Consider the following 21914-nt stretch of genomic DNA (forward strand, 5'->3'; position numbering starts at 1 on the left):
TTGGATTTACAGCCTCCAATCCCTCTGGAGCAGAACAATTTTTTTGTGTTCCTACCCACCACAAGTGCTATTATTCCCAACCATGAGTGCTACCGAACGCAAACGAAACTAGGGATGCTTGAGACAATCAAATAGCAGATGCAAGAGAAATGAATTAATTTATATTTGAATAAAGGAAAAAGCCAGTGGGAGGTTAAAGACAACAAGCTAGAAGGGAATTCATTTGAAGACAGAGCTGAAGGGAGATGCAAAATGGTACATTTCATTTCATATTGCGGAACTGAAAAATGACTCAAAGCCATCTGAGATTTAAACAGTTACAGCCAAAGATTTTATCTTAGTATCTGAGCTGTGACTCTTCAGGGCCAGGTTTATAATTCTCCTTAATACACACACCATGGAGACTTCTGCAGCATATAGGAACATACTATCAATCTGACTGAACACCTTTGCACTTTTTATTATACAGACAAGGGCTGAAGCTTTCTTTTTGTGCAAGGGCTGCTTTTTATCTATAGCGACAGGCTGATAATGACAGCCGGATAAGTGTTAACAGAACAAACTTTATTAGCAACTTTAGCTATTTAAAAAACAGGTCTCCAGAAATTAAATCTGTAGATGAGTTGTTTAGCCACCCTAAAAAGTGGTAATTCAGTACTATACGGCCACATCAGGGACAACAGAATACTCAAATAGGTTCCAGCTGTTCTTTTTATGGCATTGAGTTTTTTTGATACATTCAAAGCATTATTGCATCAGAAAACATATCATGCATCTTTATGTTTCCAGACAAATTCACCTGTATTTGTCATTTCTAGCTACATCTCAAAGGTGCACCAAATCTACAGTTTTATGGTTTAGTTGCATGCTTTGCCTATACGCATGCTGAGATAATAAATATTAAATACAGGAAAGAACATAAAAGAACCAAACTGACATAAGGAATATTATACGGCAACTCTGTTATGTTCTGCCAGTTAAAGAGCTTGTCAAAAAATTGAGGTAACAACAGTGGCCACACCACTCAGCTGAGAATCGCTCAAAATTCACGGAAGTTTTCAGAAATTCAAGTACACAAACACCAGCTGCAACTTGTCAGAAATGCCAGAGAAATTAGGTTGGCTGTATTTTATTAGTCTATTAGCTGGCGTTCACACAGCTCCTTGTAAATCCTTTTTCTCACTCGGGGCATATCTTCCTGGGAGAACTGAAAAGGCTGGTCTAAGGCGAGGCACTTGCAGTACTGAGGAAAAGGAAAAGGCTTGATTGAAAAAAGGACATTTACAATGTGAACAATACAGGCCACTGATTATTTTTTAAAAAGCAGTCCTCTTACCTGGAGCACAAAAACCCCACAGTCACTGTCATTTTTCTGTTGTGGAATGCACTAAAGGAAAACAAACAAGAATAGACGTGTTAGAGCCTTACCCATCCTTAAAGAATTAAAGTCCTGCTTCAAGTCCAAAAGCAGATTCTGCGAAACAATTAAGTACATTGTTCCCAGAACCAACTGCTTTGCAGCAGCAGGAACTGGAGTTGTCATTATTTATTCCAGTCCCAACTTTTGCAAGGTGACACTCAACACCATGTTAGAACAACACCTAACATTCAGAAAAACATATTGTATAGGCCTGAAAACAAATTACAAATCTTTCTTTCAAGTTTATTTTCTTTTAGCGACCTATGCAGAACAGCTTCTCAATTAGTTTAAATAAATGTTTGTACAGCGCTATCTGCTTTACACAGGACCGAACTATAGCAGCAAAGTCACACAGGTCTAGAGGAAGATTATTCTCAGCATCCATGCTACCGACAGCGGCTTTCCTCCCCCTGCCACACCAAAGGTTCTCAAAGAAGACAAAGGGCCGCATGCTGTCAGACAACAGGACTCAGCAAGGCAGTCTCAAATGACAACTTTCAACCTTTGTTACTTCGCCAGACATGCTGAATTTTGACATGCAGAGCTAAAAAGTCCCACTTGTTAGTGCTGCTATGTCTCTGGAAAATGAAGGGGAAAAATAATTTTTTCTCAACTCCCAAGTCTTCTGGCTTACAGACTGCAGGAGGACAAACCCTGGCTGCCCAGGGTGCGCTTGAGTGTGGAAGGGAATCGTTCTATCATCGTAGCAGCATCTAAAAATAATCCTGTGCAAAGAGGGAGTTGTTGGGAGTGTCTAGTGTGCAATGACCTGTTGTATATCTTCAGAGCCATTATGGGATGGCTACGCAAATCACATATTCCCTCATTTACACTACACACGTTATTCTCTTTTATTGCTGCCAGACTTTGTTTACTTGTGATCAAATGTAATGTGCTACAAACAGCCCTGGAGACCAAAGCTCTCTATCCATAACAAATATAAAATATCGGCGGCAGCAGCATTCGCCTGTTCCCTCCCTCACCAAATCCCATCCATTTAGCATAGTTCAGAACAGTCCTTTTGGGAGAAGTTAGGGAGCTTAGTCTCCATCTCACTCTGTCCTTGACCTTGCACCAACATCGGCACCAGCTACAGGTTTTGCTGCACAGATATTTAACTGACCAGAGATCAGGCTCAGATCACCATGTCACTTACAGAAAGTATTAAAGACCTGGAGGGAGTTGAATGAGTGACAGAGCTTTAATTCCCGTGTGTAACCACCCGTGTAGCTCCTACCACCTTCCTTGTAGTCAGCATGAAACAATTCACTACTTATAAAAAATATATGGGTTTAGAAGCAATCTCCTAAAATCTGCCAGAAAGTCAGACTCCGAGACTCGAGGGGCTGCCATTTACCTTTGTCACAGCAGTCTGCCAACCCTGAAGAAACTCGGGGCGATTCTTCTCTTTTGCTTCAGTCAGCAAATACTTTCGAATGTTCTTTATAAAGGAAAGGGAAAAAACAAAAACAAAAACAACAACCCACTATTATTCACCAGCTAAAAAACAGGAGGGAGACACTGACATCTTTGTTGGCATCCTTTTGACAATGAGGACAAATTTCACGTATCATTAAGCATTAGGAGCTCAGCTCAGATCTGAAGGTAAAGAGATCAGCACCTTCTAACACCAAGGCTTGTTTTGGTCCATCAAGGGAGACTTTAACATCCCTCAGCCCCACTGCACGCTGGCATACTTAATGCTGGGGTAGCTGTGGCACTCGTACACAAAGTCAGAGCGCTCTCAGACATGCAGAACTACACCATGCAGTCTCACACGTGCTCTCTCCATACTTACTCAGCTGACACCAAGGCCTATACTTTCAGGATGATAGCCTTTTCCTGCCCAAATTTCGGTACAAAAAGCTTTGAGTTCTGCAGCTAATCAGCAAAGCTCCAGGGAGTGTTTTAGTGACATACAGGAAAAAATAGTCTGACACAAGAGAAGGAAGCAAGATAAATGAGCCTCTGGTCTTGGGTTAAGCAAATCCTTCTCCTTCTCTGTAAACAGGCTGGTGGTTTATAGCACAATTTAAACACACTCCAGCACACTGAGGTTCACCTTAATGGGTGGACCACAGAGGAATTTTGGGTATTGACCCCCTACTCCCCAGAAAGGGCAAGAAGAAAAGTGTTTCATGTTCGTAAGACAATTAAGTCAATTAAGTGCAAATGCCTTGCCCAGAGAGGGATGGGAGAGGCCACATTGCAAGGCCACGGGAGAGACTGCAGGGCTGCTGAGAGGGCCCCTGGTTTACGCAGCAGGTTCAGAAGCTACAGAGCAGGAGGTCTCTAGCTCTCCGAACAAACATTAGCTTCACCTTCAGCAAATGCCAGAAGGAAGCTCCTATCTTCATTCAGAAGTCCTAGCTGGGAACTCTCCTGGGTACAATAATTACTACTCTGCTGTAAGCCAACAACTACACACAGTTAAAAACAGAGGGCTGCTACATCAAACAAGCAATTAAGTTGACAAAATTAGCTTTTGTAAGAGGGTCATTACAATTCGCTAGTCCCAGCAAAAACTTCCTGACTGTTCTTCACAAGAAAGACTGATATTTTAACTCCAGCGTTCAGGTAGTAGCTTCAAAAGGTTGCTGGTTTATAATCAGAGGTACTCACCCCGTACTTGTGCGGACAGAGGAAAAAGGCAACACACTGTTAGTAGCACAGTAACACATAAACCCCACTGGGCAGCACTATAGCATCTTCAGTCCTGTTCTCTCACCTAGGCAACCTCCTCCAAAAAAGGAACCCAGTTTGTCATTTCCTAAAGGCAAGCCCTTTTGCAGTTTAAAGAACTGCTCTTACTCTCCTCCCGACTATCTGCTTACCCATGGCCCTTGGCTTCGAGGCCCTGCTTTTGGTGGGAGTGACAAGACAGAGCAGTAAGAGGTGTGTGGATTACGCAGTCAGGCTATTTAGGTAATATGCAATCAACTCCCTGGCGTGGATTCTCTCTAGGACCCCCCAGGTCTGTGCTTCAGATTCCTCCTCAGCAGAGCAAGCTGATTCTCATTTCACAGACAGCAGGACAACAGACACATTGCATTTAGAGTTTAAGAGAGAAAAGGAAAAGGGGGGTTGTTGGTTTAAGAAACAGTTCAAACTTTGCAAACAGCTGCCACTCTTACCTCTACACAAAACTTAAAATGAATGCCTTGGGAATCATAAAATGAAATGATTCGACTGGGGATGTTCACAGTAATGAGGGACCAGTGGACTTCCAGGTGAATAGGAATTAACAGGAGAGTCTTTTTGAACAAGTCCACCTGGCAAGAAGAACAATACACATTAGAGACGATTCCACAGGCACAACACAGCAAAGCATGCGATGAATCATACCCAAGTCTCCTACCCACCCACCACCCCCTAACTGAAGTTTTTCAGTTCTCTTCCAATACACTCCTCACGTTTCTCTCATACACAAACGTAGGAGCAGACACAAAAATACAGTTACAGCACAGAAAGTAGCTAAGGAGCATTGTGTAGTACCAGAGCTAGTCACCACCATATTTGTGGCAAAAGTCTGCTCACATTACACTTCAACAACTGCATTGAAGTTTGAGTAACAATGGGAATACAACTGAGACTCGATAGGGGTTGGTCACATATCTTCGGTAATGGCATTCCTGCAGCATGAATACCACTGGCTTCTACGAGATCTGCATCCCGGGTAGGTGACACATCACGCAGCTGTGCTGACAAGCACCCCACAAACCCAGCAGGCTGGTGGAGTTCGCCTCCCTCTGCCGTAAGGCAGGCTCTGCGCCTGGTCTGAGGAACGCAGAAGAGGAGTGCTCTGGTGAGCAGAGGAAGGGAGGGGGAGAAGACAAAGTAGATTCATGCTTCCTTGAACTTAATGCTGTAGCAGGTGTACTGTGGCCAAAGGCGGGCAAATGAGGGAGAAGGTCTTAAAGTACAGAACAAGGAGATCAGATACAACACCCCCAGTGTCTGTGAAGCAGATGAGCCCTTATGCTTTTGGAAGCCAGTCAAGCCAGGGCCTTTCATGATCTTCCTTCTCCCAGCTACTCTCTAAATTGTTGTCTAATTGCTGGGTATTTGGTGGTATAGTACAGAAAATAAGCAGAAATAGAATACTGAATTAAATTAACTCATCCTGTGGAAAGATTTCTATGCTGTTTTTTTTTAAGCACTGTGCAATTTGAACAGTACATAATTGCTGCGCACTGGTACAGGGCAGGTCATTTGTAGGAAAGAAAAGTGTATTTTTTGAGTAGCAGCAGGAAGCAGAAGGCAGAAAAAGGTCTGAGCATTCGCAGCAGTTACCAGCAGAGCCTTGCTCCCAACAGTGTGCTGATTGTCACAAGCATCCCGGCTCCCACCTGCAGCAACTGCTTCCTGACCACACTACAGCACACTCGGTACACAACGATCCATCATCCTCAGAGAGGAGAAGGAGATGTGAGCCAACAGCAAGCCCGACCCTCAAAGGAAAGCTGGAAGAAGACACATGAACTACACCTTCTGTGATGTACTGCAGCAGCAGAGCCCGGCTAAACTCAAGAGTCCTCAAGTGGCCCTAGCTGTAGGATGGCTGCAGGCATGCAAACCTGTAGCAGGAGAGTGGAAACAGGCAGCCAAGAGCTCGAAGAGTCTTTAATGAAGACCCGATGTACAGAAATGATGGTGGCAACCTGGTGTCGTGCCAGCGAGACAGCGCAGAGCCAGGTAGCTGACACGCCAGCGGATCAGAGCAGGAGCACCAGTGTGCTCAGCAGCCAGAAGGACAGACACGAGCAGGAGCTATGGAACCACAGCAGCTACAGACAGAAGAGCACGTCCTTCTGGGCTTTGGCTGCCTGTGTCCCAGAAGAGCACGTTTATAGAGCCCCGAACAGTACTCTTGCGTGTTTGAAAAGCAGAAACAAGTTCCCCTTAATTGCATATTGCAGGATGAGGCAGTCTACTTGAATCCTTCCAGGGGAAACTCTTTAGCTCTTGTCCTTGCTTTAGAGATTCTTCAGAAATTCAAGTATAAACGTCTTTAAGTAACTGTCCTGCTCTCATCTGGTCCCTCTTCAGCTGCAACATGAACACAGGCTCTGGTTCTGGAATCTACCTTCACTTCCTGGGTTTTAGACTGCTAAAGAGAACTTTTTTTTTTTTTTTAATCCAGCAGAAATAAGTACCAATATTCAGTGTCCCTTTAAAGAGGTTTTAATAAATTATATGAATAGATTTTATATTTGGATAATGAGTTCATCTCTAGCATTTCACAGATGTGTGCTATTTAAGAGCTCCTGCAGAAAGATCATACATTCAAGCGTGGTCCTTGATTAGTCTTGCCTCATCTCCCACATTAGAAAGGACAAATGTTCACAGAAAAGAGTGCTGCTCTTTGTATTAGCTACCCCAGAAAATATTACAAACCATGATACGGTGTGGGTTCTGGAAAGCAAGGCAAATTCTGTCCTCACCATGAAAACAACAGTATGGATTATTAATTATTGGTCTCTATTTTCCACTAATATCTGTATATGTTACTCAGGAGTAAAAATTTTATTTTAATCAAACAATCCGAGTTTGAGATAAATGGAAGAAGCAAAATTAAGTTTGCTCTCCAGTAGATTAGTGTACCTGGCACTGTCAGGAGCAGTAAGAGATATTTCTTGCAGCTAAATTAACAGCTTGCATGAACATACACAAAGAGATAACCTACCACGGAAGATGAAGCTATTCAAGGTACAGTTTCACAACGTAAGCAGGCCAACTTCAATAGTATCACCCTACTGATTCTAGTGACCACAGCTCACTCTGTACAGCTCCTTTCCAAATCCATCCTTTCCAGATAACATATATTGCACCCAGTTTCAAGTTAGTGATTCAACCCAGCCCCCAAAAACCACAGCACTGACAATGTGGAGTTAAACGATACCTTTTTAGTCCATCGTTTTACCCCATTATATCCTTTGGTAACGAGCTGTCTATGAAAAAAGCTGTTAAAGAAATGAACCTAAAAAAGAGAGAGAGGAGGAATGAGCACAGAAATCTTCATGCACAGTCATTCCCCCTCCCCCAGGAGAATTTATATAAAAAAACTTGCAATGAGGCATTATTTAATGCAGGTTTTTGAAACAGAACCCCAGTAGGGACAAACAGAGGCTTTGCCAAGCCTAAACTATCGCTGGTCTTCAGCAGACAAAGAAAGCAAGCTTTATTTCCCCATAATATATGATGTGAGTCATTGCAGCATTTGTATTTACACTTTGGTATCTCCAGGCATATCATGTTTAATTTTTTGTTTGGGATGGGACTGGGAGAAAAACACTGGGACAAGGAGTTAGTTTTTGCTGTTCTTTACAAGGATTAAAGAAGAGATCATTGGGCTGACAAAATGGGGGTGGTGAAAAAGGGAGTAACTTTGGCTTCTAATTGCTGGAAGCTCTGAGACTCAAAAAAAAAAAAAAAGAAATTAAAATAAAATTTCATCAAAACAGTTATGAGATTTAATCCAACAACATGGTCATTTGTATTCAACTACTATGACCAGCTCCAGACTTCAGACAAAAACTGTATTGTGTTATTTAAAAGCATTTCTAAGTTAAACCACATCTGTTTTTTGAGTAACTAAAAACCTACATTTATGGAAAAAAAATGCAGACTTATGTTAAAAACAATTATTTAGCTCCAGGTTAACACTGTTAACCCCTGTGCGTAGCTTCTTGCAATTACAGGAATGGATTAATACAAATGCAAAACTGCAACATCTGTTTTTGATAATTCTGCTAGTGTAGAGGTGGTAGAAGACTTGAATTATTACTTTAAAAAGGTTAGAAAATTCAGCATCTGAAAATGCAGGCTAACAGCCATTAGCTATGCCAGCAGACTTCAAAACCACATTCTGAGGTACCAGCACAAAATCTCCTATGAGGATTTCAATTACGCACTATGAAGAAAAAGCAGACACAAGCAAACAGATACAATCTCCAATACCACAACCCTAGCACACGCTCAGGAAGTACAGAGAATACTAATGAAGAATCACCATCACCACCAATCAAAGCAACAACGCTCTTTCTTCTGAGCTTGAAGATTTTACGCGTTGGGTTCTGCAGAGCTCATCTAAAAATGGCTTTGTTTGGCTCTTCCTTTGTGGTCTCACCTGAAAATTGTTCAGCTCTACCAGTAAACAGATGGCTTTTTATAATTGCCGCTGCTGCAAATTTAGTGACAGAAGAAGGGGTTGTTGTTTTCTTTTCCTTTTTTTTTTTTTTTTTTAAGTGCCACCAACAGTTAGACACTGCTGTTGGATGGCAGTAAATACTCTGCTGAGGATGCACAAACCAGCAAGTGCTGCACAGAGCCACTCTGTGTCCATTCCCCTTCAGCAGGCAGACAGCAGAAGCAGTTTGAGCTGCTGTGGTCCCCACAGCTGCGGGGTGGGTGAGCATAAGCAGCACATGTGTGTGGCTCATATTCCACCATTCATGGTCTGTCATCTCAGCAGAAATCTGTATTTAGTGGAAATTTCAGCTAAAACACCAGACTGGTGAACAAAGGCATGGATAAAGTGCTTTAGAAGCAGACAGGATGGAGACAGAAACCTTCAGGGGAGAAAGGACTGTGGGATGGGAGCAAACAGGGCACCTATCCTCCACAGGTAGGTCAGTAACATCAGGCTAGCACGGAGACCACCTGCACAGCTAATGCAACAGATTCCTGAAATGAGTGGCAGCACTGAAAACTGTTTTAGTGCAGGAAAGGAAGAAAATTTGAGCAACAGACAGCAGCAAATTGTAATGGAACCACTCAAAACATCACTGAGCTAAATCTCGATCCTGTATCTGAAATATTCATCCCTTCCCTCTCAATCCCTCATTAGGTACATTCACATAAAAACAAAAACCCTCACCTTTTCAGGGACTGCATCCATTATGAGTTCACCATACATGTTAATTATCTGCAAGAGTTAGTAAATATTTGAGTATGTACAGAACAACTTTGTAAAACCCAAATTCACAAGTTCCCATAAAAAGTAGGGCCTTTCCCACTTAAAGCAGCAATAAGGAGCTGAGCAATTACAGTAACATTCTGCTGCAGTCTGAAGGACAAGCGCTCTGGAACTAATAGTGGTCTGCCCAGAGAGAGACTCCGTAACTGGCTGCTTGAAGTCTGCTTCAATCTGAAATGCAGTTTAATTCAATTTAAGTGTACCAGTGCATGCCCTGGGAACTACAGCCTTCTTGGGTTTTTGGCTGGGGGCCAGTCTGCTGCTTCACTCTGCTGTTCTGCTTTTCTACTATTGAGCTTGGGGCTGGGGGGAGACCCTAAAACACATGTGGGTAGCCATTATTTTCTCAAAATAGTGCAGTATCATTTCTGCAAGAGGAAGCAGCTTAGTTGTGACACCTCCTGTCTTCCAGGCTTGTAACCACTATTACTGCACTTGCCCTTGTAAAAGCTGCTCCCCACATTCTCTTACTTCTCAAGTAAGGAGAGCCTATCTATAATGTAGAAGGTGAGCAACTGACACCCTAACAAAAAAGGGCTAAAAAGGGGTAAAGAACCGCACAAACACCGAGCATCTCTGACCTGGTCATTCAGCCAGTTCTGGCCTTCCAGTGTAGCTAAATCATCCATATCTAGCATGTGCTTATTATAGAAGACCCGGAAATTGCAAGTGGAGGTTTTTGGATGTTTTTCCCGATACTTCATGATTTCCCTGGTGATAAAAGGTTTTCTAAAACGGGATTGAAGAGGCAGAAAAAAGTAAGTCAATGTCAAGGTCATATCAAAGAAACTTCTAATCCTTAAGGTGTTAGACACAGAGCACGCGGTAGCAATGCAAGCAATTTGTCCTTTATAAAGTCAAGAACATGATACTGCTACACACCTATGGGAGAAATCTTCATTAAAGACTTCTTTTAATCTTCCCATGACATCTTTTTCACAGAGTGGAACTAAACTGCCATACTTCTTCATAACTTCATCTAGGAATCCTTTAAATATACCAGAAAAATGAAAGCACAAACATGTGAAAAAACAAACAAACAAACCAAACCAACCAACCAAAAAACCTGCAAGCTCTGATAGTCACTTCTTCCTAGTATGAGCAGCAATCATTCTGCACCCAACCAACAGACAGCATTACACATGGGAAGTATATATTTAAAAAAAAAAAAAGAAAAAACAAGCTTAAATTGGCAACACAAATAACAGCCGGATTGGGGGGAGGAGGACAAAAATAAAGAGGCAGAAATCTGATCATTCAGCTTTAGAGGAAAAGATCAGACCCCATTCATGCCACATACACACATATCTACATCAAACTAATTATACCAGTACTATGAAGAGAATCCAGCCCACTGCCTGTTTCAATTAGCGTCTTAAATAATGTTACCACAACATGAAGAGCTATCAGTTTCTGCAACAGTTCTCATTGAAAACCCAGTCTCTTCTCCTTATGGTATGCAGAATTACTTTCCTCAAACGTTAACAGCTCTGGTCTGCAGAGTGTTTGCAGTGTTCAGCTCCCCCATCGCCAGCATTACAAACAGAAGGGACACCAGACAGATCCCAGCAAGGCTAACTCATTCACCCCAGTGTCCTAGTGCCCTTGTCTGGGAAAGCACTGGACAACCCTAACACCAAAACTAAAAGACATTAGCTGGAAATTAACAAAGAGATGAATACTGGACAATTTTTTTTTTCAAAAACCCCCAAACCCAACAACGAGGAAATAGATTTCTTTTTTTCTCAGACACAATACTAGAACAGCGGAGACACAAATCCCACCCAAGCATCCAAAACTAATTTTAGAATGAAAGAGAACAGAAAGCAGGATTTCAACACTTACTAGTGAAGAAGAGAATAAAAGACCAAGTTCTCCAGCTCTCTGGAAATGAGCTTCCAAATGCAGCAGAGAACATGTGTTGTATATACAGAAGGAAAGCTGGATGTGAGAACAGAGCCCAGGGAAATTGCACTAACCCAAATCCCAGTACCCTTCTCAGGCCTGGGTGTGAGGGGAGAGGGTATCCCTGGATGTTGCAGTATACGCCTAGTTCTCTGCTTACTAAGACTCTAAGGATATTTCCTGGAAACTTTCAAAGATCAGGATGGGAAGAAGCAAGACAAGAAAATCCTGACAGAAGGAAGTGCCAGGAGAGCAGCAGTAAGGGAAGAACAAAAAAAAAAGGAGAGAGACCAAGAACAAAACACAGAGAGGCAGGGAAAGCAGTGGAGATACAGCAAGAACTACACCTGGAGGTGTCACAGAAGGAAGGGAGGCTCGAAGGCTGAGATCAGACAAGCAAGCATCCTTCACGAGGAGATACCCTTCCCTGCAACTCTGCCACACACTTACCTACAACTTTTATCCCTTACATCTTAGTAGACTGTGACAGGAAGGATATTTCTCACTGATTAGAAGTCTACATAAAAAGATGCATGGGACTTTTAAGTGTACCTCGTTCTCTTAATCTATAAAATGTTAAAAAGCTGTTTGTTCATACAAAAAGAAGGATTGTTCTCAGAGTTACAACTCACAGTAGCAAAGCTCTAGGAGACCTCTAACTCTGACCTCGTTTGCGCTGGTGTAACTGAATAACTCAAGGAGGAAAATATGGAGTTCAGCTCTGATACAAGACCATACAATCATTACAAAGAGGATTTACCAGAGTCCTGTTTGATACCTAACAGTACCTCAGAACGCACTAAATGCTGCTGCCCATTAACATCCATGGTCAGCTGCTACACAGGAATTCAAAACTCAAGAGCATCTACACTAGAACCGTTGCCAGCCTGGCAGTATCTTTCAGGTGTGCAGTTAATTCTTAAAAACACTCCCAAACACACAAGAAGTTATGTACAGTTATACCAAAACTAAAATGTTTTGCAGGTTTTCAGCTGAGAGAAGTATGAACGTGTAGATAACGTAGACCTGGTGTCAGCCCTCAGAGAAGAGCCCCCAGCTGTGAGGAAAATGGGAACCTACTTTCATTGAGAAGCTAGGTAAGAATTCTCTTAAAATTGCCAAAGCGTGAGAAAGTTTAGTGCATTTGCTGGCTTTTTTGTCTCCTTCTTTTTGTTTTTCTGAAGCCATTCAGGCCTCCCACAAACAGGAACACGATGACCTATCAGACCCCAAAGCTTTAACCTTGAACTACACTGATACAAGCTGTGCTCTTGACTGTTACAGAAGGACTACATCCCTTTTTCTCCTGGACAAACTTCAAAACTCCTTTGCAGAAGTGGTCTGCTCGCTGTGGTACCATAGTTTTTCCTCAATTTTTTACACAATGCCTGGTCCTTGCTGGATCATGTGAAGTCAGTCACAGAGAAACACATCCCACACTAACTTGCAGATATAGAAAGCTAAATCATATTCTGAGGTCCAAATTGTTCTTCTTCACATTGTGCTTTAGGGATTCACTCGCACATTTGCAGGGGAGGGAAAGGCAGAGCACTAGGCAAGGATAAAAAGGAGGGCAGAAAAATGAGAGCACGTCAAACTTGAAGCAGTCCCTTTAACACTAGCTGACACTAGCTGCAGGTTTGTGGGAATTTACTAAGCCTGCTTCTCCAAAGGAAGACTTCAGGCATCAGAACACTGCTGAACTTGAACACTGTATTAAAGGTAGCAGGTGGCACAACACCTTACTTTGCTACTCCTTACTATGTGCATAGTATGCTGGTATACATAACTAAGACACCAATTACTATTTTTACCATGGTCCACGTCAGAAACTATCAAATACTGCATGCTCAGCACTGACTAAAAAAATCCCAAAGCCTTTTCACTAAGCCTCTGCTCCAGAGAGACTAGTTCTGCCTTTCTAGAAAAATATTGTCTAAGAAGATTCATTAAACCTACTTCACAAACAATCATGGAGAACACCAGTTGACAATGACCAATACTTGGCTCTTAAAACCTGGGTTAATGAAATTATATGGGTTAGTTTCAGACAGAGCAAAAGGTAAGTGAAAAACACCAGAAGGAAGTATTAGAACACTAAGGGTTTTCAAATACCAAGTTAGGAATAATAATTAACAACCATTTAAAAAAAAATGGAAGTTTCAACCCTATATCATCTTCTGAAACCACGCGATAAAAGACATTTAAAGTGTCTACCAACAATCTTCCACAAAGATTCCAATTAAATTACATTGCATTCTCTAAATAAAAAGCAGAGGCATTATCCACCCATCCCTCAAAAACAGCTTATCAGATAAGCATTAATTTGGCCTTCATGCAGTTCTCCCCTCTAAAGCCTCATTTCATTGAGTGTTATGCTAAGTGCCTTTTACAATTCGAAACAAGAATCTATTTCAATAAAGGAATTAAAGCAACATGTGAACTCCACGATGCATCCAACAGTTTTCAGGAACTCCCGGGAGCCCAAAGATGTGTAAAAGGTATACCACAAAGCCACGTTGCCAACTGCTCATCGGCCACCCCAGAAGTTTTCTGACTGTTCCTTTTGCCTCCCTTCTGAGTTCCTGATTTCAGTCCCGTGCTTTCCGGGGAAGGCTCCTCAAGAGGACTTTTACAATACGGGTGATCTAGTAACTTTGCACTAAAAATGTCCAGGTTTAAGGAGCCCTCCACTTCCATTTGGCTAGAGTTGTCCTCATTTTGTGCCAGCTCCATGGATGAAGGTCCATTTGCAAAATTGTCACTGACATCAGAATCCTGCAAGGAGGATTGTAGCGGCATCATTCCGTCTACACCCATAAGCTCACTCGGTTCCGCATCGTCTTGACCCGAAACAGCCATTTCCTTTCCTGTCACAGAGATCGAAGTGTCAGAGGAACGATCCTCTGCCAGAGCCTCGGCAGCCTCCACACCGGGCAAGGTCCCTGCCTCCGGGGAGGCTCCAGCACGCAGTTCGGGCAGCACAGCGCCAGCAGCGCCATCCTGCCCTCCGGATCCCGGCTCCTCAGAACCCAGCTCGGCACACGGCAACGCATCCTGCGCATGGCAGGTCTCAGATGCACGTACTTCCTTCTCCTCGCCTGCAGATTTGGGTGTATTATTGTTCATATCTGATAAGCTGTACCGGTTCCAAAGACGGTCACTTTTCGATTTCCAGTAGGAAAACCAATTACACAATCCACCTTCGAAATCCCGCTGGAACGTCTCTCGATGGTCCCTTGTAACTTTCTCCACCCACCTTGGCTTGATTTTTCTCAGTTTGCAGGTTTTGCCTCTTGCTCGAAGTTCTGGGGATTTTCTAATTCTATACCGAAATTTAACCATAGAAAGTTTCTTATGCATCATAAATAAAGATCTCTTTTTTACAGTATTATGGCTAAATTTGGACCTCTTTCTAGTTGTCAAGGGGCCACAAGTTCCATTCCACTCCTTTTGCAACAGCATTTCCTTTTATAGTTGTTGAAAACTACCAGGACTGTGTTGCCCACACCATTATTGCTTTCTTCCACACTATATACAGAGCCACCTTTCTTTACAGGTAATTCAGCACCATGCTGTGTACCACATGAGACATAATGGATATTGCCAGAGATGCTATTAAGAGTAGCGCCAGTTTCTAATTCTTTGTTCAAGGATTCTTCACTCTGAAAGGATTCATTGTTGAGTTTTCTTACTGCTTCTCCAGACGGGCTTTCAGCTCTCTGATAGGGACAGGATCTTTCTGCCCTCAGTATTTTTGTAAGGAAAGCTCTATGGGTCTACAGCAGGTTTTTGATAAGTTTCTGCATTTAGATGCACATCAGGAGCCAACCTGCTTGGGAGCTCAAGAGCCTTCCTTTTGCACTGCAGACTTCTGTACAGTTTGTTGTGATTTAAGCTCACAATTAGCCGAGCACTCTGTCTTTTCTTCTTAGCTAGGAAAAATTGCCTTTGGAAGCAGTATTTCCCAAGCTCCCCAAATCCAGTGGTCCACCTTCTAGACTGGGCCAGCAACTGACTTCTTTTCAGAAGCAAATTTCTTCTGTGTTTTTTCATTTTTCTGCTGCATTATGATCTTGAAAATCAGCTGAAAGAATAAGGGAAATGAATTCAGAGTTATCTGGACTGTAACATAATAGCAAAACACCCAAGCACATTCCTCAGTCAACAAGCCTATCTAAAATTCCACCCGTCCTCCAAACACAATCCCACGTTCCCGGGGACATTCTCACTCACACCAAAAGGGAAAAAAAAAAAAGCAGTAATTTCAATGGCTCGGTGTGTAAACAGGCTCTTCTCATTTACCTTCCCTTGAGGTAAAGCAATAAAGAGGTAATCCCCACCCGGCCCACACTCCCAAATGTAATTTCTGACTCTCTGGCCTGAGGTTAAACCTTGTTCGGTACCCACGTTGTAGAGCATGCACAGTTAACTAACTTGCCCCAAAAGGCTTTTCCAAAACACAACTCTGAAGTCCACGTTAGCCAACAAGTGCGTGCAGGTACCCGACTCCATCCCGTTGCACAAACGCTGACTCTTGTGCAACAAAAGCCAGCAGGCACTCTGAGGACACTTCACACGCTCACACAAATCCTTCCCGTAAGGGACCAGCAGTGTCCGTACTGCCACCCCAGAAATTCTCATGCTCTGACTCCACGAAGAAAGGCACAGCTCCCTCTTTGAAGTGGTTCCTGTGTTTACAGGAACAGCACGCTCCGGCAGACAGCAAAGCCATCGGCTGCTACAACCGGGTGTATCTCTGCACTAACAAAACAGTGCCAAAGCAGAACTCCAGTTAATCATCTTAAAATACCTTTCCCAATAAAAACCTGCATCTCAACGTGTGCAGTAGGGATATATCTCCCACTACAAGGGAGTGTAAAGCCTGCACGGCAATATATATTCATCCTCCCTGCACGGCACCCAGTTAATAGGCTAAAAGTATTAACTCAAAGGTGGAAGTATCCCGAAGGGGAAGGCATCAGCCAGACACGCTATAGGATGGTGCATGTGAGCTGTTCCAGCCCAACCAAGTACATTGTGTACTGTATTTCAGTACAGTTTGTGTTTTTCTCAAGTTCAGAAATGGACTTTGTTCCCCCCTCCTCTAACCCCCTGATGCTGATTTACAGACTATTATTACAAGTTTTTTCCATAGCCACGTCTAACTCAAGCATGACATGCATGTACTGTCTAGCTGAGAATAAAGCAGCTTAGACAGGGAAATAAAGCATTAACACTTGGACTTTAAAGGCGAACAGGAATGCCAGGCACCTGCAAAAACAGGTATTTAAAGTCAAGCTTGAGAAGCTCTTCATTTTTTTACTCTACTAATCTCATATGTAAACAGGAGGTGACAATTTTTTAGTTTGTTTATTTTTGTGGAGGTTGGAGGGTAACAGAAATGCCGTGGGGATAAAGAGCAACATTTAGGACTTGGGTAAGGTATTCCCACCACACAAAGCAGTCAGGAGTCGCTACCTACAACTTCAGGAAGAACCAGGCTACCTCTGCTGACAGCGATGTGCAAGACCGTACAGCTTCACAGTGCGAATGCTGCAATGGTGCCTAGCTCTTTTGTAACACTGCTAATCACCACACAACTTAGTTATCATAAAAGAATCAGGACATAACATTCCATCAAGCCCATTTTCTCACACTTGCTCTTCAAACACTTACTTATTGCTCCACACCAGATCCAGTTTATGCCTGCTTTTACACCACAAACTCCACACGTCTGTGTATTGTGCACGTGACCTACAAAACATTCGAGTTGCCCCAGTGAGCACCAGCCAAACCACGTTCTTGCGAGGACAGCTTATTCCAGCCACACTTCCCAGGTGAAACAAACCAACCCAGCGAGGTCGCTACGATCCCAACAGCGCCACGTATACGAGGGGCTCCTGCTGGCTCTGAGAGTCTCGAGCACCCCAGGAAAAGCACAGCACATCGAGGTGCCAGTGCCACTGCTTCTCCGTCTCAGTAACACGTGCATTCGCCCAGTAGCCTACCTGCTGGTTTTTAAGAACACTCTCGAAGAGTTTGGGGTCTCTGCTTCTCTCCTTTGTCTCTCACAGCAGAGTCCAACGAGAAGCATCCCCTCCGCGGACACCGCCTCAGGTGCGGAGGCAGGCTGAGCAGCCGCTGGCTTTCTGGACAGCTTGGGGATTACACGGGGCCGAAATGCCTACAGCTGCCATTGTTTTACCCACAGCAGACGGAACTGATGATCACAGTGGGAAAAATACTCGGCTAGATCCTAGCAAAGATAAGCCCTGGCAACAAAAAGAACCTGAGGCAAACTTGAATTGTGAGGCAAGAGCAGTGCCACAGTTTCTGTGCAATCAATTGCAAAAGCAATCGAAACGGCTCATTTATGCATTAGTGTCATGAAATTGAGCTTTAAACTGCAACAAAGGAAGATGTCACGGAAGCTACTCTACCCACCTGTTCCTCTGCTTTGCATTATAACTGAGATCATTAAAGAAATGCTTGACATTACAGCTCAGATGATTAAAAATGCTTCATGCTTGTCTGTGATGCAGACACCAACTTCTCTACATTTAAAGGTATTTGCTGTGTGAAAAAGTTTCTGCCTAAAAACAGGGAAAAAAGTCTGATTATGCCATTTTATCCAAGCAAACCTTTCCTGCCTTCCCATCTCCTTTTTCAAACATAATCAATGTGGAGTTTGGATTCCTTTAAAGCAAAGGCCTCCGAGGAGCAGTTAATCCCAGTCCTAGAAGTTGAAACAGTTCACTTTGCTAATAGCTGTATTACTTAGAATGACAAAAGATAATCCATCCGCAAATATTTTATTAACAGGTGCTGCTTGAAGAACTTATTTTCCGTCAGTGCTACGAGAGTATTACTGGTTTTACTTGGCAACGTAAATCAGCAAGGCAAAAGCGAAGTGCACTTCGAAGTGCACTGCTAGGAAAGGAACTGAAATGAGCAATGCAAGACCCAAAATTAAGCAAAGCAAAGTTTAAGGACCTGAAGAAGTCACTTCTTCGCCTCATACATTGGAACAGGTGAAAAACCTCGGAAGTTGGGACCCTTTCACCATCAGATGAGTCATTTGGCTAGGAAAAACCACACCTTCGCTACCCAGGGATGCTGCCAAGTCCATACCAGCAGTCTCAAGCCCTGAAAATCCCCAGATGTGTATCTTCCAATGACAATAAGTGTAAGAAATTTACTGTCACTCGTCCTCACCCTTTCAGCTGTGTTTGGCATACCATCTGCAAATGATTAACTGTTAAAAGGCACAATCTCCTTCGCACTACATGAACACAATCCTGAACAGTTCCAGCTCTACACCAATGGTGGACTCCGGTTACACACGTGCCTTGCACTCACATCTTTTAAAAACAGATTTGGGAGCCCCTCAGTACTTCAGCTTTCAGAACAGAGAATTATCCCAAAAGCTCTTGGTAAGCTACAAGTGAGCATGACTTTATGTCAACGTGACATAAAACTGGCCTAAAGCTCCCTGAACAACTGCACAAAGAGGGATGAAAGGCCCTTGATCCTACACTCAGTAACACAGATACGTGTTATATTTTCATGAGAGCAATTAACAGCACGCTCCATTTGCAACTTATATGCGAGCTTACATGGTTGCAGCCTCGAGTGAAATCACATACTGGGAACGATCCTACATGTTCACATCCTTCAGCAGTTTTAAACCTGTTACAGTTTAACTGCTGATTAATCCTTGGCAGTTTTAGAAAGTCCAGGTTTTACCTAAAAGGCACAAACAGAAACAGGAAAGGCAGCCCCAGCCACTGCTGCTACCGGCCCTCTAAGCAAAGGCTTCTCGCTGCCACCTGAAGCAGCAGAGCAGGGGAACCTTCCGTCCCTGCACGCACAGCTCCGGCACAGCTGGAGGCTGCAGCAGCACAGCTACAAGGGGTGCAGGTGGCAGCGAGCACCAGATCGAGGCACATGTAGCAGGTAACTTGGTCACAGCCGGCTCGCTAACTCCTGGTATTGCTATTCAAAGCATAGACAACGCTTGGTTTGAAGAGCATCAGTAAGGTAAACAAAGCGAACAGCCTTGGGCGCGCTGCTTTGCGTGGGCAGGAGTAACTCAGGCACCGCCTGCTGCCACAGAAGGCTGCAGCTCTCGCAGGCACTCAGCGAGCCCAGCTTTTCTCCATAGAGATGTGGGGCAGGCTCTCAAGGACAGGCGATAAGCGGGAAGGAGAGCAGCCGGAGCTGGAGAGCTGTGCAAGGTGCCCTCCCTCCCCCACCAGCATCCAGCACTGGAAAGAGAGAGGAAGCTGGGCAGGGTGTCTCTCGAAACCACCCCGAGGCCAGAAGTGAACTGGAACGGTCAGGAAGTCTGAAATGGTTCAGTTACCACACGCAGAAGTAATGCAGGTTCACAGCACCGGGAACTATCCCCTCTCCGCTTTCTGTTCTGACCCGCTCAGCACATTTCGGTGACTGTTATCCAAACAGTAAGTTTTGTCCCAGAGGTGAAACGAGCTCTAGGGAAACGCGCTTCGACAAAACCTAACGTATTAACACAAGGCCGCGCAGAAATTGCCAAAGTCCAAGCTGACCAGCTCACGGTGGGACAGGGCAGGGCGTGGATGGAGCTGGTGACCTGTTATCACAGGCAGCCACCGCAAGGCTTCGGTGCTCACGGTTAGTTTGGTCTCTTCCCTTCTCTGAACTTCAGCATTCAGGAACTAACCCACAATCTCACCCAATTGGCTACACACCTGCTAAATTTATTCCTGGCAAGATTTTTTTAGATTTATTTATGGCAACATCCTCCTTTAGGCAAAACTAGATTAGCGGAGATACGCATGTCAGATAAAGTAGCACTTAAGAGAAATACCGTCAAAAATCAGGATGATGAAAGAGCAAATCTTCTAGATTAAAGAGTCCAAGGTTAATTTTGTACTAATAAGGCATAAGGACATAAGTCATTTTTAATCTTCAGTTTTCAGGTGGATTTTAATGAAACATCATTCAAACCTTGTCCTCTCCTTCCTGAACACCCCTGCAAAGCAGAAGCACAGAAGTGGCTGAAATAAAGCTAACAGACTTTTTCATCCAAGCCTTGTGAAGGGGATGGGAACTGGAATTTCTGCCAAGGTCCTGGCACGTGTCTGGGATCGAGGGTCTCCCTGACTTTTTCTCTTAGTCTTTCCTTAAAACACATGCGCGTTTTTGCCAGTATTAAAAACATCTTCCCCTGCCTTGGAGAAAAAACGACTTTTTTTACTCATGTTAGTGATGCACGTACAGGTAAGCGAAGGTGAGGCTTCTGCCAAAGGCAACCAGCTCCTCCTCAGAGCTCAAAGTCTGGGCTGGAGCGGGTTTGCTCAGGCGACAGCCGCAGGGAGGGCAGGGTTGCTGACCCCTGGCTCGCTGAAGCATGGCCGTGCCACCAGCACGCCGCGGGGCAGGGGGCTGTGCCCTGGCTTGCAAGGGCTCGGCGAGGGGCGAGCAAAGCGCCCTGGGGCAGCCAGGCCCCCTGCCCGCACAGCCAGGCGAGGCTGCGAGCAACAGCTCGCTTGGTTCCGAGAGGCCGGTAACGGATGAAATAACCTTGCCCCGACCCCCAAGCCCCGTCCTGCAGCCGCCCACCTCCTCCAGCGCCCCGGGGCTCTCCCGGGCCTCCGCCTCCCTCCCGCAGCACCGCGGAGGACGGCGCTGCTCAGGGACCGGGGGGCGGCCCCGCGGCCCCCACGGCGACAGCACCGGGGCAGAGCCGCTCTGGGTGCCCTGCAGCCGCCAGGCCTCACCTCACCTCTGCCCGCCGGCGCCGCCCGCCGCATCCCGGCCTCCGCCAAGGCCTCGCTCCGCTCCGGCTCCGCTCCGGCTCCGCTCCGCCCCACCGGGCCCGAGCGCCCTGCGCCGGCGCCGCCGCGTCAGCCCTGCGACGGGGCGGGGGGCACGGGCGGCCGGTGAGCAGAGCGCCTGCGCCCGGCCGGCGGGGCCGGGGCCGGGAAGGACCGGGCAGGGCCCCTCGGGAAGGGCCCGGGCCCAGGCGGGCGGCGGGGCGGCGGACGCCTCCGTCCCGCAGCTGAGGGAGACGCTGCTGGAGAGCGGGGGACGGGGCCTGCAGGGTGCCCCCTCCTCAGCAGGACGCCTTAGTAGCCTTTTTTTTTTTTCTTAATAATAAATCATTGAGGTCTTAATCTGTGGATGTGTTTGTGAAAAATAAAATAAAAATAAAATAAAATAAAATAAAATAAAATAAAATAAAATACCATAACTTAGAGTTCTCTTGTAGTTAACTCCCACCACACCATAACTTGAGGACTTCTCCTGTAGTTATTGCCATCACACCGTTAACTTGAGTTCCCTTGTAGTTACTCCCACCACACCATAACTTCAGGAGTTCTCTCTCTTGTAGTTACTCCCACCACAGCATAACATCAGGAGTTCGCTTGTAGTTACTCCAGCCCTAGCAGCCTGACAAAACCACCCGGCCTGCAACCACAGATGCGGGCAGGCCTTCCCCTGGCTGTGGTGGGGGCAGTGGGATTTGTCCCTCCCTGTGGTGCCTGCTGTGGGACACTTCACATCTCTGCATCCCGGTTCCCCTTCCTGAAGAAGGGGGAAGAAAATACTGTCTGTTCTGGC

At 44.8% G+C, this 21914-nt stretch overlaps 1 protein-coding gene across 8 annotated transcripts; it reads right to left on the reverse strand.

Annotated features, from left to right (window-relative positions):
- Window positions 1-141: 141 nt before the first annotated feature.
- On the reverse strand, window positions 142-21861 carry SENP5 (SUMO specific peptidase 5). Of its 8 annotated transcripts, none has more exons than XM_040567979.1 (10): window positions 21539-21861; window positions 13811-15390; window positions 10281-10386; window positions 9980-10127; window positions 9300-9347; window positions 7323-7400; window positions 4555-4692; window positions 2778-2861; window positions 1337-1387; window positions 142-1243 (listed from the first exon to the last, which is right to left on the reverse strand). In XM_040567979.1, the coding sequence occupies exons 2-10, from the start codon at window positions 14766-14768 to the stop codon at window positions 1133-1135; spliced, it is 1722 nt and encodes a 573-aa protein (XP_040423913.1). In that variant the 5' UTR covers window positions 14769-15390; window positions 21539-21861; the 3' UTR covers window positions 142-1132. The 8 variants fall into 8 exon arrangements, with proteins under 8 accessions (XP_040423913.1, XP_040423906.1, XP_040423908.1 ...); XM_040567972.1 differs by lacking the exon at window positions 21539-21861 and adding an exon at window positions 21076-21176 and having other exon boundaries at window positions 142-1261; XM_040567974.1 differs by lacking the exon at window positions 21539-21861 and adding an exon at window positions 21076-21175.
- Between the last annotated feature and the right edge of the window lie 53 nt (window positions 21862-21914).

This window comes from Cygnus olor, chromosome 9, assembly GCF_009769625.2.
Source record: "Cygnus olor isolate bCygOlo1 chromosome 9, bCygOlo1.pri.v2, whole genome shotgun sequence".
In the NCBI taxonomy this organism is placed as follows: Eukaryota; Metazoa; Chordata; class Aves; order Anseriformes; family Anatidae; genus Cygnus; species Cygnus olor.

Bases quoted from the DNA above. Each gene is read 5' to 3' on its own strand.
- SENP5 (XM_040567972.1), bottom strand. From the start codon at position 14,768: ATGCTGTTGCAAAAGGAGTGGAATGGAACTTGTGGCCCCTTGACAACT. The intron at 7,401-9,299 runs GTGAGGGTTTTT...TCTCTTTTTTAG, and splicing joins TGGATGCAGTCCCTGAAAAG to GTTCATTTCTTTAACAGCTT. The intron at 1,262-1,336 runs GTAAGAGGACTG...TTTTCAATCAAG, and splicing joins GTGGGGTTTTTGTGCTCCAG to CCTTTTCCTTTTCCTCAGTA.